Source organism: Charadrius vociferus, unplaced genomic scaffold (genome assembly GCF_000708025.1).
Source record: "Charadrius vociferus isolate BGI_N301 unplaced genomic scaffold, ASM70802v2 scaffold139, whole genome shotgun sequence".
NCBI lineage: Eukaryota > Metazoa > Chordata > Aves > Charadriiformes > Charadriidae > Charadrius > Charadrius vociferus.
The window spans coordinates 998059-1017758 of NW_009650169.1; the positions used below are offsets into that span (position 1 = coordinate 998059).

Consider the following 19700-nt stretch of genomic DNA (forward strand, 5'->3'; position numbering starts at 1 on the left):
ACAAGGCTTTGCTCTTTGGCATTGAAATGCCAATGCAAGAAAATGTTCTGTGGACCTGAAGTATTGGAAATTTCACATCTGACTAAAATATTTTTTTCTTCTTCTTCCTTAGGATGTCTTGTATACTGTGTGCAACCCTGTTGGAAAAGTTCAGCGCATTGTTATATTCAAGAGAAATGGAATACAAGCTATGGTTGAATATCCTTTTTGCATGTGGGCTGGTTTTTTTTCTGTAGGTTTTTCACTGCAGATGGGATTTAACATGAGAATGACAGAAAAATACTGTGTAATTTTGAGACCAAATTGTATTTTAGTTTCTGTCTAAGGCATGGTAATTTCTATATGCTTTTAAGACACAATAGCACTTAAATGTTTCATCTTTATAGGAAGATGACATGGTCAACAATGGTCTTGATAACCATGTTTATAGGTGGACCTAAGGCTAACAATTGCAGACATGAAATGTCATAGATTTGACAACGCGTTATACACAATAGATTCATGGCTTTTGCCTGTAGTGATACTCAAGAAATGGGTAAGGAATTGCAGAGGTGCACTTTTACTTCTTCAGACTCTTCTAGAATAGTTCTAATATACACTGCTTGCCTTACTATTCTGACTTTTATAAAGCACAAGACCAACTTAGGCCTCCTTGACCTATTTATTATGTCTTGAGGAAATTCCCTGCACTGTTATCCTACTGTTTACTGTATTTATCGCATTAAGTGTTATGTGGGATGAGTGTTCAGAGTTGTTAATGTGTTACTGCGGTTTGCAAAGTCCAAAGTCTGATACGATTACGCCATAGTTTATAAAACTCTGATAGCCCTCTTCCTAGAGACTGATTACCCTCCATTTCTGGGGTGTTATCTGGACAAAATTGTACGAAAATCTCAGAAAATCTTATGTGATTTCAGATGCTACCGATGTGGCAGGTGTTATTAGTGGGACGCTTCTGTAACATACAACTTAACCAGTGGCTGCATGGATGATCTGCTAGGCTAAAAGAATCACCTTACCTTCCTTAAAAGCAAGCTAGTTGCTGTTTATCTGTGTTGAAGAGTTAAACTGTGTGTTCTAGCAGACAGTGGTTTGACTTCTATGATAGTGTGTTGAGTTTGTGATAAGCGGTGTTATCTGCATCAGATGACTTGTGCAGTTGGAGGTTATTCTGTATCTTGTGAAAGATTAGGGAAGTTGTGGAGGATCCTGCACGTGCTCTGAAACTACCATACTTCTGTCCTTTGAGTGAAATTCTGCAACATGCCTTTTATTAAAAAAAAAAAAAAAGCAACCGGCAATTGAAAGAAAACTCACAAACGTGAGCAAAGTAATCCAGCAGCGTAGGTAAACAGGTTGGGAGGAAGGGGGAAAAAAGCAAGCTTCAAGGCAAGCCTTGTCGGAAAAGTTGAAAAATTTACTCAAATTTCAATGCTAATTGCAGCACCCGTTACTTTTGCAGATGTGCTCCCACAGTTCTGGCCAATGTCAAACAATTTCTTAGAGGTCTGGGAAGCTTAACTTTTCTCACTCTTCAGTTCCACAGCGAACTTACATCACCTTGGAAGACGTTGGGCTGCAGGAATGTGGTAAAACACGAGGGATATGCTATCAATAGACTATTTCCAAAATTTCACTGAATTATATCAAAGGGTGGCGCAAAACGTCTGGTCTGCTGCAAGGTACAGGCTTTCTGATACCATATGTTATTGACAATGTATGAGATCGTGGCTTGCCGTGTGCCAAGGCTCAGGCATATTTTTCTGCTAGTCATAGAACTAAGCTTGGAATATGTAGAGAATAGGAAATAACCCACGTGTTAGAGCCTGGTACACGCATCTGCCTTGAGCAGTGGATTTAAAGCATCTGCTTGTTTTATTTTTTGATGGTGTAAAGTAACTCCCGAGTTCATGTTCTCCTGACCCACAAGTCTCTAGCTAATGCCAGCTGTGAGAAGGGATGCGTTGTGTTAAGTTGCACCTTCTCGCCCCCCAGCTCTGATCCCTTCCCAAATGGTGCAGTTTCAGCTTTCCCTTCAAAATTTCCTTTCAAATATTCTCTAGGCTTGCTGGTAACTTTCTGTGTCCTCTGATGAAAATTACTAAACCCACCAGAATATCCCCTTCCAAACGGCATAAGTTTGGAGCAAAACCAAAACTTGCATCAATATAATCCACATTGAAGACTTTACTCATAGTCTCATCGTGTGCTGCTTACATCTCAAAAGCAGATGCTTAACATAAGTTGAACCCATATACACTTGTTGGTAACTTTAATATAAAGTCTGTATGGAGTTCTTGTAAGGTATTGTTGTGGTTTAGGCTGAATTGGCTACTGGGGTTGTGGGGGACCCCAGATGGGACCAACAGATGTTCCCCTCTACCCCTCTTCAAAGAGAGAGGCAGAGGAGGGGAAAAAGAGACTTATGAGTTTAGAAGGAACTAAACTACTTTATGAAATATTAATAATAAAATGAAAGGAAATAATGAAATATATACAAAACCTTATCGGGCTCCCAAGATGACGATTGCATCACCGGCTGGCACTGGGGCAGTCCCAGGCTGGACTCGGTGATGGACAGGAACTGGATTTTGGATCTGCCTTCAGGATTGGGATCAAAGTTAGACAGACAGAGTCCTCCTCAGACGTTGGCCATTGAAGAAAGAGGGCTGACCCTTTGATCCCTCAGCTTTTACACTGAGCATGAGGCAGATGGGATGGAATACCCTGTTGGTCAGGTTTGGGTCACCTGTCCTGTGGGACCCCTCTATGCTTTTCCGCTTCCGACCCTCCAGCGGGGCAAGTAACAAAGTTGGTTGGCCTTGGGTGTTATAGCAATAAGTATAAGCAAGAGCATCTCTGTGTCCCATGCCTGGGCATCAGCTATAAACATCGGTCTTATCGCTCTGAGAGCGAACAGTATCTGCACAACATGCTGTTAATGTCACTTGTTAGAAGAGGCCCAGCTAAGAAGCAAAGTTACTGAACACAATTGGTCCAGTTTTACGTCAAACCAGGACAGTATACAATAGTCAAATATCTGCAGGCTACAAAAATAAAGCCATATCAGAAGAAAGGGACATGCATGAGACATCTGGGGGGAAAAAAAATCCTTAACATGATGCTTATGTTTGAATCGGTGTTTTGTGCCCAGAAGGCGAAGGCTGCACTCAATGGAGCAGATATCTATGCAGGATGCTGCACACTAAAAATTGAATATGCAAGGGTAATGCTTGGACCTTCTCTTTTAATTTTACTAGAAAAATGTATATAATCAAGACTTAACCTTTTTCACTTTTACTTTGTTTGAACAGCCAACTCGACTTAATGTCATTAGAAACGACAATGATAGTTGGGACTACACTAAACCGTATCTGGGCCGACGAGGTAGGTTTTCCTATGTTATCGCTGTAGATGTTTGACTGTACTAATGACAATCCTTTGCACGTGGTCAGGCTGTATGGCAGTAGTCATTTCAAAGCAAGCCAGTGCTGCAGAAGGCTGTTCCCAAGCCAGGAAATTAACCCTGAGCCCTAGTGCCCCCTCCTGCCGTGTGCTTGAGCCACTTAGTTCAACAAGGAGCCCACACCTGCAAGCACCTTCGCAGTTCTCAAGGACTTGCATTTCTCCAAGCAGCACTCTCCCTTTGGAGGAGAGGAAACCTGGTACAGACTATTCCTTACAAACTACAAACTTGCACACTGCTTCTCCTTCGAAAGGACTCTTTTTTTTTATCCCTATGTTGGACGAGGCATTAAGAAGGATAGAGGACTTCAGCAGGCTGACTCTACACTTCATCATGCACCACATCGGCATCAGCAAAAAAAAAAACCAAACCAAAATCAATCAAACAAACAAACAAAAACCCTCTGAAAAAACCTCAGACTTGCAATTCACCTTGTCTGCATACTGCATGCACCACCACCACAAGTTTTTAAAGGAGGACACTTTCAGTACTTCAGATTTGTATGGGATGAATAACACGATAGACTGTACCCATTCTGTTCGAGTTTGTATGTATGCTGGTCTTATTTCCCTTAAAATTACAACTGAAAAATTGAGAACCTCCAAAATTAATCTCTTGTTGATATCACTGACGTTGTAACCTTTTTATTACATGCTGTATGTGAGAGTTGCATTCAGTCTTAACAGTGTAAATATTGTAGTAGGGAAATTTAATCCTTATCTGTAGAGAGTTGGAATGGAGTAGTGCGATACCAGATAGGCCCCCTCAGTTATATTTAAGTACTAAAATAGGGAGATTCATAATTGGTACAGGCGTACTGTCTCTTAAGTACTCAGCTGTAAAAATTAGCAGAGCTTACCTCATGTCAGTGGAAACTATGACTTGATATGTAAAGACAAACTGCTGTGTAGCCTAACTCCTGTGAAGTGTTTATTTTAAAATACATATATATGTAACTATTGAGTGCAGTGTTCAGTAATTATGTACAATACTGTGTGCAATGTAAAGTTAGAAAAGTGAAGACGATGTGTCCAAGGTAGAGTATCTACTTATCAAAGGGTATATGAGAACCAGGGCTTTGGCCGTCTCAAGTGATACGCACGTTCAGAGAAATTCTGCAGGGGCGCTGGGCTTGTAAAACTGTTGTAAAACTAAAATCTTAGGGCTTGAATTTTCAAAATGAAGTTCTTGTAAAAAGTTAACAAGGGAGCTACAGTATTGGTTGTAGCTGGTGGATTATGACTATTTGTATCAGGATTCAAATTTATTTTTTTTTCCTCATTTCCCGAGTACAAAAAGGGATTTTGAAGAAACTCAAGGGCAAGAAAAAAAATCTGAGGGTTTGAATTCGAAAAATCTGAAGGATTAATGTGACTCTTATATCTTTTGGTCATTGCAGTGTTTGGAGGCTGACTTGTAATTTTGTGCATCTAATTACATTATGTAATTGGTCTACGGATAGATATGGCTGTATGAACTAAATGTTCCCCCAGCTAGAGAAAACAGTGGAAAATGGAAAAACTTAGGATAGGTACAGCTTGCTCTTTCTCAAGAGCTCTCTCTTCTGTTTTCCTTTTGTTATTTTGACAGCCTGTCTCTATATTCTGTGCATCACTGTACTACACGTAAGAGGAAAATTAGACTTGTATTATATATCTCTATATATACGATATAACAATATATTGTACATAGCATGATTTTTTTCATTTCTTGTGGTCCATTATCTAGAAAATGGGAACATAAATTGTTGAATGAACACTGAAATGCGCTTGAGAAAGCAGGCATCTAGAGCAATTTTGCCCATAAAGTAATCCGGGACATTTTTTAATTATTTTTTTTTTTGAGCAAAAGAGTTTTCATATTTATGCTTCAACTTACCCTTGCAGCAGCATTGTTTGGCTTTTGAACGTAATGTGAACCGAACTGTAGGGAGCTGACTGCAGCAAACAAGATCTTAGCCCAAAGGAATTTTCGTAGCCCAAAGGAATTTCATTCTGAGGACAGGCATGCTAATGTGTCCTTTCAGAATTTCACGCCCCACCCCCCCCCAACCTGCCAAATCTTAGGAAGGAAATTCGTTTGGCTGATGTTTGGGGGTTTTTTTGGTGTTTCTTGTTTTTTGTTTTTTTTTTTTTTTTTCTAAAGAATTTGGTTTAGTTCTTTGTGGTAACAAATTGCAGACTTCCCCATAGTATTGCTGCACTTAAGTAAACTTCCTAACAAGTGCCTGCTGCTGTGAACCCATGTTGCATTAAATTGAACTGAAAAAAACCACCTAACTTATAGTACTTGCAAGTATTCTACTTGCTTTTAGCCACAAAGTTCAAATTGTAGTTTGGAGCATTTCTTTTGGTGGTAATACCAGTGTATGCAGTGACTCCAGGACCTGATTTAAAAACAAAGGAAAAAAAAAAAAAAAACAAGCGCCATTTTTAAACTAGATCATAAAGAATCTTTCCATTGAGAGTTATTTTTAACACAGACCAGTTCTCCTGTTTCAGTGCCTGTTTGCACAAGTGTTTGTGCTGGCACAATTGAGGGACTTTGTTGAAGGAAGGAACAAGTATGGGGCAAGGAGAGAGCAGTGGACTATACCATCATGACGAGGAAATATTTGTCAACCTGTTCTTCCAGAATTCTTTATTTGAAAATTATGGTCCTTTACTATATTACTGGGTGCAGTTTGAAAGGATTTAGCTCCACAGACTGGAGTGATAAACTTGATTTTTCTGAAAGGTGATTACTTCATACAGCCTAAATGCTCAAACTACTTGCTAGGACTGCCCATTTGCTTTCTCAAGCCAAGGACCAGAACTGTTACGGTGAAAAAGGGAATGGAAAAGCTTGACAAAAGTAATCTTTCATCTCTATATTTGAAGTCATTCAGCACTATTCTCTCTTTAGGCTTTATCGCCAGAGTAAACACCTGACTTGGAACCTGTCCTCAAAATCCTGAGCAGAAAGGGCGCTTGTGTTTTCATTTCCCACTGTTGTGTTGTCTAACGTGACTAGTCCCCATTTTTCAGGGGCAATACCTCCAGCTGCATCGGGCTGGAGTTGCCATTCTCAGCCGTCATACTTAAATTCCCTGGGAACTGTTGTAAACTGATAAATGTCTTGCCCTGTCTTTTCAACGTGGCTTTTTTAATTGTGGGAAATCAATCGTTGTTTACCGCAAAGAAATCTGCAAGTTTAGATTTCCTTTGTCAGGCAGCATGGATCTGATTAGAAAAATACAGCTTTGGCTGTGATGCACTGCCCTCCTCCAGTAATGTAGACCCCTTGCTTAACTTTATATCCTAGAAAACTGGGTTTTCTTAAAGGATTGAGCGTTGTTTTAGTGCATTATTCAGTGACGGTTTTCTTCAGTTGAACTGTTTTGTGCTGCTGATAATGCAATAATGTACAGTCCTTTCAGCACGCCCGTAAATCAGTAGGTGTTCTGTAAATATATGTGTACGCATATGTAATGCTCTCTGTTTACTGATTATGAAACCATGTAATACAGGTTGTTGTTGGCTTATGCTGAAACTTCTTGAAAGAAGCCCACTTTGAAAATGTGTTGCTGTTGAAGCTAATATTATGATTCAGGTACTGTCTTTCAAAAGTACTGCATTTCAAATTTGTTTTAAGAGACACATAGGTAAATCCTGCTGTATGGTGTTATCTATGCTAATGTGTGGTGTCTGTTTAGGAAAACTATTGGGTATTTCCATAAACTTTAAACTGCATCTCCTCATTGGCCACTGCCCCCAATCAACTTAAGTGCAATTTGTTATACAGATGGCAGTCTTTTAATTTTGGTGTCCCAGGGCTACTACAGCTTGTGGTTTTAGATGTATAATGAATGAGAAATCGTTTATAAAATTAACAAGGACTCCAATTACTTTTTTGCTTCTTAACGAGAAGCTTTGTGTCTTAACTGAAGAAACCAGGTGCATAGGTGTGCATACTAAACTGTTTTCTTTCCCTTCCCGCATGTTAGACAGAGGGAAGGGCCGCCAGAGGCAAGCTATTTTGGGAGAGCACCCATCATCATTTAGACATGATGGTTACGGTAAGTAACATAGGATGACAGGTGGTTATGATTTCTTTATATGTTATGTGGAATTCTAAATACCCTAAATATCTACAGCATGAGTAGTTCACTATTGTGCTGCTGCACGTGCGGTGCTGTCAGTCCACATTCTGAAAATGCTAGCGATTCACCGAAATCTGTGCATTTATTGCCATACCTCTTCCTTTCATGGAGAGCATCCGGCTCTACAAATTTTTTCCACGGTAGAGTGTTTCCTTTCAGTTGCCATCACCCCGTCAATGGATGGAAAACGACCTCTGTACTGGAAAAGCGGTTTTCTTCTAGAAAATGGCAACATGGCTTGATTAATGGTTTGATGCAGCATAGAGCTCTTTGATGTTCTTGCATGCAAAGCTGAGAATTGGGGGCTTTGTGTGCCTTCTAATTTAGGTAATCCTGAAAAGGTATAGCTATGTGACTGTATAAGGATGATGGTTTGCAATTTGTGCTATGAAGTGCTGCAGTTGTTACCAGTGCTATCTGTAAACAAAGGTTCTGCTGTCGCTTTCACATGTTGGACCAAGACCTCAGGGTTGAGAAACCAATGTCCCCAGTTAGATGTGACTTTTTCTAGTTACTTACTCTCTTAAATGCCAGATGCAATGGGATTTGTCTTGCCTCTTTCTTTGCAGATGTATTTACAACATTTCACAATGTAGGCTGACCTTCTACCTACTCTTTCCAAAGGTTCTTCAAATCTCCAGAATTTCCAAGTTCTGCCTTGTATTCACTGATGTTCTTTTTTCATTCTTCTGAAACATGCTTCCACCTTAAGTAATGTGGCTGTCTCCTCCTATTCCACCGTCTCCCTCTCATTACTGCTTTTTGCTGGGGGGGAAGGACAAAAGGTTCCTTTTCTACTTGGCTTATGTGAATTTCATGTTATTTTTGTCTCAGAAGAACAGGGATCATCTCCTTGGTCTGTAATACTGATGTTTTGTATAAACAGAAGTATTGCATACTAGTAATGTCTCTTAATTTAAAAACAAAAAAGGGGGGGAGAAATTGTTTATTTCTATGAGACTTGCCAATTTACCTGTAGTGGAAAATAGGACAGCTTCATTTTGCATTGATGCAGGGATTTAAGTATTCCTGTTTCTTCCAAACGAGCTGTTTGTAGAAAGACAATATTCTGACTTAATCTCTCGTCTCTGGAAAAGAGCTGTGTCATCTCCTCTCCTGACCTCTGGCTAAGAGTTCATTCTTTTTGGTTCGTTTTTCTTTTTAATTTCTTGGTGTCATGTATCTCTATAAGTAGGCATGACAATATTGTTGAAGGCTGATTTTTAAATATTTCTTCTGATAGGTTTATGTTCAAATATTTTGTATGGGGCAGGGAAGATACTATTTTTACAATTGCTGAAATACCTTCTCTTGTGTATAAAAACAATACCATGAAACAGCTCCTTCCTTCTTGTCTGGTAATGTGAGATGAGACTTGGGACATTAAAGGGAACAGAAGAGTTTACACTGGAAGGTTTTTTGGGGGCTTTTGTTTTGGTTTGGTTTTGTTTGTTTTTTGTTTTTTTGAATTGGAAAAAGAATTAATGGAAACTGCTGTAATGTTCCCCCCCTCCCCTTTAAATACACACTACATATGTGGGCTTTACTGCATGATTAAGTCGCGAAACTTGTTTCAAACAGTATGAAAGCATGGTCTTCCATCTCCTTAGGGTCCCACGGTCCTTTGTTGCCCCTGCCGAGCCGGTACCGAATGGGATCTCGGGACACTCCAGAACTTGTTGCTTATCCGTTGCCCCAGGCATCCTCCTCTTACATGCATGGTGGAAATCCTTCTGGGTCAGTTGTCATGGTTAGTGGGTTGCACCAGCTAAAGATGAACTGTTCAAGGGTCTTCAACCTGTTCTGCTTGTATGGAAACATTGAGAAGGTGAGGCATAATTTGTTAGAAACTTGGAAACTACTATATTCATTTTAATTGTTTTTGGGGGAAAAAAACTGCCTGAGATGGTCTAAAAATATTTCCTAATAACTTGTAAAACTCTTGGTTGGGCTCTTTGTTGCAACGTCATTTTTTTCCTTTATCTATCTTAGGTGAAATTTATGAAGACTATTCCAGGCACGGCACTGGTGGAAATGGGTGATGAGTATGCTGTGGAAAGAGCTGTCACACATCTCAACAATGTCAAGTTATTTGGAAAGAGACTTAATGTCTGGTAAATATGTTTTATCAGATTAATAGTCTACCAGTGTGCAGATGGAATGAGTTTGCAAACAGAAAATATCCCATTGTTCTGTTATCGTTGTTGGAGTTACAATTTCCAATTTGCAATTATTTATTTGTTTATTACTATTTATAATTTTATTTAGAATTATTTTATTTATATTAATAAAGCCTATGGGCATTACATGGATTGGCTGTTAAAAAACTGTATTCCCTAACGTGTCTTATCCCTCCTTTGTACTTTTTTTTTTTTTTAAGGTGCCAAACCCAACCCATTTCTTCTCCTTCTCCTTCTATTTCAAATTGGTGTAAAGAAATGTCAGCTCTGTTCTGGTTAGATCAATAATCTGTGTGCAAAGTATGCAAGTCTTAAAACTTTATATGTATATCCTTAAATCCCAGTGTTTCCAAGCAGCATTCAGTAGTTCCAAGCCAGATATTTGAACTGGAGGATGGCACGAGTAGTTACAAGGATTTTGCAATGAGTAAGAATAATCGCTTCACCAGTGCGGGCCAAGCATCTAAGAACATCATCCAACCACCCTCTTGTGTGCTGCATTATTATAATGTTCCCCTGTGTGTAACTGAGGAAACGTTTGTAAAGGTAGGCAGCTGAAATAACTGTGATGTACCGTGCTTTGGGGCTCTATCCTACCTTTTCACTGTGCTACTTTAAAAAAAAAAATAACTGGGAGAGTTACAGCAGAGCGACTGGAAGAGAACTGTTTTTTAAAATAGGTTTGTAGCCTCTCTATATAGAAGCTGCTGTATTTTCACAATTCTGGCATTATTCTCTCCATCTTTTTTTTTTTTTTTAAGTGAGAAACAAGATCTTGGAAATTAAGTTGAGGAGCTTAATGTGGGGTTGTTTGGTTTTTTTGGTGGTTTTTTTTTGTGGAGGAAGGGAAAGACTTACACAAAGCAAAACACAGGGAAAGTTAGGACTGCAATTTGCAAAAGATTTACTGACTCCCTGAGATGGTTACTCTAATGACTGGTAGGATGCTTTGGAATGAAGAAGTGTGCACCTGGAACAGTTTGCACAGCTGAGTCCTAAATGAACTCTGGATGCTTAATATATGTGATATTGGGCCTCTCAAGTGAAGGCAGTCGTAAAACCAATGACAGTTCAACGAGTCCTTTTTCAGTTAAATAAAAGTAATTTTTTTTCAAACTCTGAAAACTCTGAAAGTTAACTCTGGTTCATGAGCTGTATGCTTCTACATACAACTTCTGAGCTATTCTTTTGAAGGGGGAACGTCAAAAAGAACTTGTTTTTATTTAAGTATGTTGCTTGAGATAGTGATATTGGTACTCTAACAGTTTTTCTGCCTATAAAATCATATTTATCATCAGATGGCGCAGATACAGGAGCCTTGTTTTGCATACTATAGAATGGCATTCTAACGAATGTTACCAATCTAAGCATATTTTTAGAATAATAATTTGCTATAAATTCTTGTAAGCTCTCTTAAAGAATCAGTATTCTCCTTTTTGTGTGTCTCTTCCAGAAACTTGGAATTTTTGCTAATGTGTTTATGTGCATTTTTTACTGGAGTTTTACCTCTTATTTTATTTTTGTGACAGTTATGTGAGGATCATGAAGTTCTCAGCTTTATTAAATACAAAGTGTTTGATCCAAAACGTAAGTAAACTTTGGCCTGTTTGGGGAGTTATTTGAATTCCAGTTTTGGTAAGAACATACACTGTCAGGAGCTGTTATTGATCCCCTCCTTCCCTTTTTTATTTTGACAGCTTCTGCCAAAACACTGTCTGGTCTCTTGGAATGGGAATGTAAGACAGATGCAGTGGAAGCTCTCACTGTACTTAATCACTACCAGATAAGAGTCCCAAGTAAGTCAATTTTACTGATCTTGCTGCTGGTTTTTTTTTTTTTCTTGTTTTCTTTCACGTTGATGCTGCCTTTGTAAAAGGTGAGGTTTCAGCAGTTCAGTCTGCAGCTAAAAACGGCATCATTCTTACATGTATATATGCTGTATTTTATATATATACATATACTTTACTATTTATATTACAGTATACGAATACTATATGTATTACAGTATTTAATCTCTAGTTTAGGTTCCATTAGTTTCTATCTAAATGGCACTCTTTCTTCTTAGTTTTTGAGTCAGCCTATAGAATGCAAAATATGCTCTGCAACTTAGAAGTTATGGAGAGATGGGGGTGGAAATTGGTTTGGGGTAGAAAGAAGGCAGGCAGGAAAAGCATTAAAATCCCCTGTCATCAAAATCAAACCGAAGGATGATTAAGGATGATGTCTTACGGAAGCTTTCACAATAAATGCAGAGAAATCTGCAGTATCTTTGGACAGAAGGTTCTTTACGTTACACAGCTCACTGCTCTGAATTAACTGCTCCTGTAGTGGGTGCTCTTTCAAATTGGAGATAGCGAGGCAAAACTGAATTTAGCTCCAAACTAGTAAGAATGGAGAGGGAGTTCACCTGCTAAACAAGTACATATTGGACAATTAAGAATCCATTTACTGGATTAAATGCAATTTTTCCGGGTGTTCACAGGCATAACTTTGATTCCAGGCCAGTGTCTAATGTTACTTTAAACTGCCTTCTCCAGACTATTCTGAATTGGTCTCCCTGTCAAGTGTTAACAGTTTAAATGTTTCCTGCCCCTGCACCCCCCGCTTTGGTCCACCTTCTCAGTAACGGACTGAGATTACTTCAGGGGCGGAATATTTTTTAAGATACTATTGATAGCATACTGTTCACAGTTGCAGATTTATCTCCGTTGGGAGAGGTGATAACAGCAGAACAACTTACTCTTTCAAAAGGCAAACCCGAACGTATAATCAAATATAGCTGTCGCAGGGACAGACAGTATTTGAAAACAAGACCTGCTGGTTAAGACTTGCTGTAATAAGATTGCCTGAGGTTGGCTGAACCGGGAGGATGGATCTTCCGCTACCTGAGAGGCGCAGGTGTGCTGCCATCCATGGGTCTGGGCAGCCTTTCCACATTCTAAGTCTTGACTTCCTTAAACATCTACGCATTTTGTCTTTGAAATGGCCTATTAAATACTACTTCTGTAAATAGCTCAGCTACGAAGTGGGGCAGCAATAATCGTAAAGCCGTTCTTGTGTAATAGTACATTTGGAATTCTGTCTACGTTCCCTTGTGACCAGATCCATTGCTTTGTTTTTATGTCTAAAAAACCTGCTGGTAGACTATCAAGGACACCACCTTACAGGTCATCTGGTGTCTGCAGGCCACTGGCGGGGGGGTAGGCAGGGAGGCATGAGCCTTAAATCTACAGAACTGGTCAACCTGGGAGATTATGCAGTGTGATTCTTGATTGGCAGGAGAGCTCTGCTCAGTAAAACGCCCTGAGTATGTTATATGTTGTCTCCTGACAGATGGCTCCAACCCTTACACCTTGAAGCTTTGCTTCTCTACTTCGTCCCATTTATAGAGAAGAGGACAGCATGTTAAGAGCTACTTTCACCTTGGTTTGCAAGTTCCAAACTACACTTCGTTCACAAAGCTCTCTAGTGGTTGTTCTAATGTTGCCTTGTTTCAACTTAATTCTAATATCTTTTATCTTGTTTTATAATAAACGGATGTTCCTTCATAAATACAAACCAGATTTTTTTTTTTCTTTTTGCCTCGGAGAAGTACATGTAAGCTTGCTACAAAGTTTGTATTTTGTTAGCGTAGTTATCTTCCGATGTTGAAAGAAGCACCAGTAGTTATAAACAAGATTGTTTTCTTCCAAAAATGAAATATATTTGCATTTTCGATAATGGTAAAAAATTAGCAAGTATTTTTCCATTTGTAGTCTTAATTGACTGATAGAACATCAGAATTTTAAATGTAGAACTTGCTTTTTCAGTATGTTAAGTAGTGAAGTACATTGCAATACTAAAAAGCTTGTATTTATAAAATGCTTTAATCAGGTTAATGTTGCACATACCGCATTTTTAGTAGTATTGACTTGATTTATAGTTCAGACAAAGCTAACGTAGAAAATTAAGTATGTACACGTGTATGGTGTGAATTCATACTTACTTAAAGTGGTTTTGTTTTTTTTTTTTTGAACAACTGTTTTCCATTTGCATTAGCATGATGCCATCTATAGCTAGTCCCACCATAGGGGCCTTTTAAAAATTAAAATTGCAAGCCTGTATCAATGTGTTCATCCTCACTTTCCATAATTTAAACAAAGCTTTGGTGTTTAGCATATCCTCTTGACTTTTTTTTTTTTTAATATGACATACTAAATGGTAAAAAAGTTGGATATGCAAGAAGATTGATCGCAATAGAAACCAAGGTGGTAAAAACAGTTAAAACAAAAAGCAAGCCCCACCATACGCTCTTATAGCTGGACAGTTAAATCAGTGTCTTTCTTTTATCTGAATTATCTTATACTTCTGTTACGGCTGTGAAAGAATTCCTGGGGTGAATAGACTTGTCTAGATTCTGACTTAAACTGAGGTAATCTAGGTGGGATTCAGAAAATGTAACTAATGACAGGACGTGACATTAACGAGGTGGGCAATCTTTCCCTTTGGAGGACATGATTTGGTTTGTCCCAGTCCTTTGAAACCTCTGTTCTCTCTTCTAGAACCGGAGTTGTCTTTCTTGGGCTAAACCCCCAGAAGTGGGAATCCAAGCAGGGAAGTCCGGGAGCTGCTGTTCCGGGCTCTGAGTTTGTTCCCCTTTCTGAATCTGCAGCGCAGTGGTTAGGGCTTCTTTTAGTTCTGCTTATTCAGAGTTAAGTTATATTATGTTTTATCATACAAGTTCTTTGTCTGTACAGATTTTATCCGTATCCATCCTTTCTGCAAGGTCATTTGTGCGGTATGCTTGTCCTCGAGAGGTTACGTTGCAGTATGTTTACAGATCGGGGGCATTGCACATGTCTTTAAATACAGCCTGGGTTTTCCCCTTTCTTCATTTCAAGGCAAATATACCTTATTGTACAAAAGGGGTCAGCTGTGCTTCAGGTTTCCTCATCAATAATGCTACATTTTTGCCCTGTCTACCTCCATTTTGTTCATGCTTCAGGTAATGAGTATTTCAGGTAGTCACATTGGGCTTTTAATATGTCTGAGCTGGGAACAGAAGGACAGCAGCTCTTTCTGCACAGGGTTTGGAGTAATACTCGCTTCTGGGCTGGTAGGTGGCAAACTGACTTGTATGTTAGGGGCCCTGCTAATACTCTTTGAGCCTCGGTGCTTTTTTCCCCCCTGCAGAAATTGCTTCCCTAGAGCTCCAGCGTAGAAGGCTCCATGCCATATCTTGCTACTTGCCAACAGAAATGCTGGGCACTAGTGAAATGCCCTGTGCTGCCTAGTGTTTTAACTGTAAAAGGTCTCTCCCCATCATTCGGTTCTCTTCCATCAACTTAAATGTTCGGTGGGAACCCACTTCTTCTGTCATAACTTGCATTGCTATTTGTGTTAATGTAGTTTCAGAAGTCAAGTTGTTTGTAGTTGAGCATTAAAAACAGTATGTTATCTGTTGGTCTGGTTTGGGATGTAGGATGAGTGACCGTTCAAGCATTCAGGTTCTACAAAGAAAAGAAAAAGAAAAAAAAAAAAAAAAAAGCACTTTAATGTTTCAGTGTCCTCAAGTGGATCACAGCATTCAGTGCCTAAGATGTGCAGGTGAAAGGCATCTGTCCTGTGGCTCCTCAGCTCAAGCAGAGGACAGACTAGTTCCAGGTGTATCTGAGAGGGCTTGATACCAGCTGGAAGTCCCAAATGCAAAATGAGTCGCCTGTGCCACGTGGGGAAGAAAAGAGAGGAGACTGAAAAATTGTTCAAGCTTCTTTCTCCTTAAAATAATTCTTATTCATGTAAAAGTTGAGAACAGGAAAGATTCCTTGTTGGTGTTTTGCTGTAAAAAGAAAATGATGTCTTCTCTTGAGCCTGCAAGGATGGATGCCTGTCCTCAGGGAGGAATGAGGTTGGTCTCCTCGGGCCGCTAATGAGGGCTGTTCACCTCTTCAGAACAGAGCAAAACCAGGGCAGGGGCAGGTGAAGAGTTAGTTTCTCCAAGGGGAGTGAAGTTTGTCTATAATTTGGCAGCAGTATTACTATACTTGTTAAATTCAAATGAAACTGTTAGGGTCTCTCAATGCGTTGTTTTTTTTAATTATTTTTATTTTTCTTCTGTCTCTTTTGCATAAGCCATACAAGCAAAATAGTGAAGATTGCTATGCACATTCCCTGCTTGTAAGCAGCTGGCGTTCACACTGTTATATCTTTGTGTCTGTTCTACTGTTTGTTTGGTTGTTTTAAATTATTTTTTTTTCTAATTGATCACTTTTAATTGGAGGTAAATGATATATTGAGGTGGAGATTTGTTTGTCTTCTCTCATGATGCTCTAATCCTTGTTTATATTTATTTTTCCTTATATGCAAGAAGAGGGAATAGTTGCTTTTTGACTTCCTATACCACCACAGCAAGGTAGAGTGTATTGCTAAGGGTGATAGGAGAAAAATATTTAAAAGAAAGCCATTCAGGAAGGGTTTGGGTGTCCTGCTTTGTGAAAGGAATGGTACAACTTACCATGGTGTCGCTAAGTCTGTCTTTTAGTAAGGGATGATGGTTGGGGTGAGCTGGCTTGTAACTAGCTGAAACCCTCTTTGTTGTAATTAAATGCAACTTGCTCCTTTTCCTGCTGTGTGTTTTCTTGTGAACGGCGCTTGAACTTGTTCGGATATTATGATGGCTTAGCAGGAGGCATTCAGTCTCTTCTGTCAAGTAATGAGTCAAAGTCTGGAAACACGAAGATGCCTGCTCAAATTTTTAATTTTTTTTTTTTTCACTTCTGGAATGTGTTTAAACATCTTGGGGATTTTTTTTTTTTGTGTCCTCTTTGGAAATTGTGTTGTATTCTCAACATCTATAGCTACTAGTAGGTTTTTGAGCCGTTCCGGGTTTTTATGTCTGTTGGTTTATTCTCTTCTGGCAATTGCACAGGTGGTAACAGTCTCAAAAACAATCTTGTTTGCACTGGCGTGGCTTTGGCCAGAAATAGCGTGCAAGAAGGCATGGGGAAAATAAAACACTAGTTATGGGCTCAGCTTCCTGCGAGGAGTTCTGAAAGCACAAAATACCATTGAAAGCAAAAATAGCATTTGATGTTGACCTTCAGCCGGGTGCTGTGGTCGAGAGCCTCCCAGCTTCGCCTGTGTGCTGTATAAAAGGTAACTTCACAGTCCTGCTGTAAAGCTTGCCTTGCCGTGGTGGCCTGTGTCACTTGGCATGTTTGATGCCGTGACCAAGCAGTTTTCTGGCGTGTCGTCATGGAAGAGCTGATTGTGCCCTCAGAGGATGTGGCAAAAACTGCGTCAGCTTTAAGGAAACAAACTTTGTTGATTTTTGGGTTCCCTGGTACCAACAGTCCCAACGAAAGGGAAAAGTGTAAAGGGAAAAGCAGTCTGGCGCTCCGCGGAGCATTCCCCGGGTGTTGGTGGGGCACTGTCCTACATCGTGGGTTGTGTCGCTCCAAGAGCGGTGAAAAAGGCCTCACTGAATAACAGTGCGAGAGCAGCACGTTGTGTGACCTGCTTCGTTGTGCAATTCGGGAGCGAATGGAGAATCCTGCCTAAGCAAGGGACGAGCGGTGCCGCAAGACATCTGGAAGGATGACGCTGAGGAACAAGGGGTGAGCAGAGTTCACCAGAGTGCAGTTCTCTCCTGGATGGGGGCTGCCGAGGGCAAGAGCTGGACATTAAACTGCAGCTGGATGGAGTGGTCTCGTAGGTGGGATCTCACCTAAGGCCACCCTATCTTAGAAGTGAGGTGTCTTTCACTTCCTTCATTTCTTCTAGCCTGTGCTATGCTATTTTTGTTCTTAATTGCTAAGACGGCATGTTTTAAGTCAATCTAGGCTCTTCCCAGCCTAGCTTTGCTTCTGTAAGGAATGGTCTGGCACTGGACTGGACTGGCTGAATGGAGAAATACTTGGCATCGTTCTTCATCTGTAAAACAAAGGCCTTCCTCCTCCCCCCCCCAACCTTATGCATGTTAAGTGAGTAGTAGACAGGATCTTCTTAGTTGCTCCATTAAAACTGACATTTGTGCAGAGGGGTGATGAGATGTGCGCACGTGATACAGTGATGTCTCCGGCATGCCATCCGGGTTTCTGACAGAAACCAGCCGGGGCATAGTCTGGGATGAAAATAAGCTGAAACAAATATCTGTTCAGGGTTTGGGATGATGGGGCCCCCAAGTTCTTCTGCCAAAGCATCTGATTTGATAAAGGGTGAAGAGCTCCCGTTTCTCAACAGTTGTATCAAGATAAAAGAACAAAATATTTGTGTTCCATTAAGTGTCCTCATGTGTAACACTCTTCCCAGGTTAAAAATAGATTTCTTTTTCCAAGGATCATCATTCCCACAGGATGTGGAGGAACCTAATGCAGCCAGATTACTTGTGCTGGGCTTTGGCTGTGTCCCTCTAAAGGAAATAACCTCAGTCCCTTTTCTTGGTTTCAGAAAAGCCTTGTGTCTGTCCTCCGCCAAGCTTTCCTCTTCTGGCCTTTCGCAGCCCGCTCCCTGGGCTAGGGCCACGCATTCATTCAGACAGATTCGCTGCTCTTCCTTTTGGCTGCCGCAGCTGCCACTTGCGAGGTCTGCATTTCTGGCGTGATTTATTTCACTTCTGCCTTCTCAGGGAGCAGCTGCAGACTGAGTGGGTCTTCACGCAAGTGCTCCTGCAGGACCGTGCCAGGGAGCCGGCAGCTATTAAAAAGGCAAGAGAATTAACCTTTTTTTTTTTTTCTTTTTTTCTCAAAGCATCCAGGATCCAGGAATACTAATTAGTCCTGGCAGGGGCAGTACAGCGGTCTTCAGAACAAAACACTTGTAGCACGGGGAGGGCTGAGGTTGGCAGTTGCTGCAGAATACAGGCTGTAATTATTCAATTTCATATAAGCTGTTACTGCTTTGTTTCTTTTTCTCTTGCTGCCTTTTCTTCTTTACATTTGGGATCTCATCCTCCTTCAAACTAGTAAGGAAACGAAATTGCAGGTGTTTGTGCTCAAATTTAAGTGGGCAGTAGTTAAATAAGCCCCCAGGAGTTACTAGTTGCTTAGTAAAACTCTCCCTTCCTGAATTTTCTGTCACTTAGGCTGTTAATACAGCAGACTTGGGATATTTCAGGAAGTGCAGTTTGTCTTGCTTGATGCTTTCTCTGTCATCTAAGTGTAAACTTCTGGCCGTTTCAAACTTAACAGTATGGATGCAGGGATTTGTGTGTCCTATAGATTATGCTTCTATTTTCTCTTCTGTTAACCACAGCACTGGAACTGCTAAACCAGATTAAATCGGTGGGCTTTAGGTAAGCATCCCGTCGAAAGGCTTCAGAAGAGTGTCTTAGAAATAGCCTGGTCAGACAGTGACCCGGGTAATCTTTTATGAAGTTACCGCGTGGTTTCTGTCTGAAACATGGTAACCTAAAACTTTATTGGTTTATGGTGGGAATCCCACTCGCTGAGCTTTTAGTTCTCACCTGTTTCTTTGGGGGGGTGCTTTAAATGCAAACCAAACTCCTGACTTCTGAGGATAGGGCTCAAACTGGAATATTTTAGTTATACTTAAATATGTTCCTCTTGCCCAATAATTCTGTGGAAGTTTTTAATCTTGTTGTGGTTACATAGACAAAAACTTGTCTGTGCCTTTTTTAAGGGTCTTTTTTGTGCTTCTAACTCTTTACTTTTGTGTCCTTGGAAAGTGAAGCAACGAGAACTAACCACAGGATTTCAGATTAGGACTTGTTATTGACTTGTTTCAAAGCGTTTCAGAGTAGCGTGCTCTCTAGTCTTGCTTTTTTTCAGCTATAGCTTTCATTGAATAATAAAAAAAAAACCAACCCACCAACCTTCCTTAATATTCTAAAGGACGGGTTTCTCTCTATGAAGAGAAATAAGGTGATAATACTTCCCCATGTCTTTCACGGTACGGACCCCAAGTTCACAGCTAA

The 19700-nt window shown here is 40.1% G+C and overlaps 1 protein-coding gene across 1 annotated transcript in view; it reads left to right on the forward strand.

Moving 5' to 3' along the window:
• The window catches only part of HNRNPLL (heterogeneous nuclear ribonucleoprotein L-like), a 19640-nt gene extending 6176 nt beyond the window's left edge, over positions 1–13464 (forward strand). The window contains exons 3-12 of the mRNA XM_009892487.1: positions 113–198; positions 3130–3226; positions 3315–3387; positions 7452–7523; positions 9218–9435; positions 9600–9721; positions 10132–10333; positions 11317–11374; positions 11485–11583; positions 13121–13464. Coding sequence (XP_009890789.1) covers positions 113–198; positions 3130–3226; positions 3315–3387; positions 7452–7523; positions 9218–9435; positions 9600–9721; positions 10132–10333; positions 11317–11374; positions 11485–11583; positions 13121–13176 — 1083 coding nt within the window. The 3' untranslated portion in view covers positions 13177–13464. The remainder of the gene's footprint in view (positions 1–112; positions 199–3129; positions 3227–3314; positions 3388–7451; positions 7524–9217; positions 9436–9599; positions 9722–10131; positions 10334–11316; positions 11375–11484; positions 11584–13120) is intronic.
• The last annotated feature ends 6236 nt before the right edge of the window (positions 13465–19700 follow it).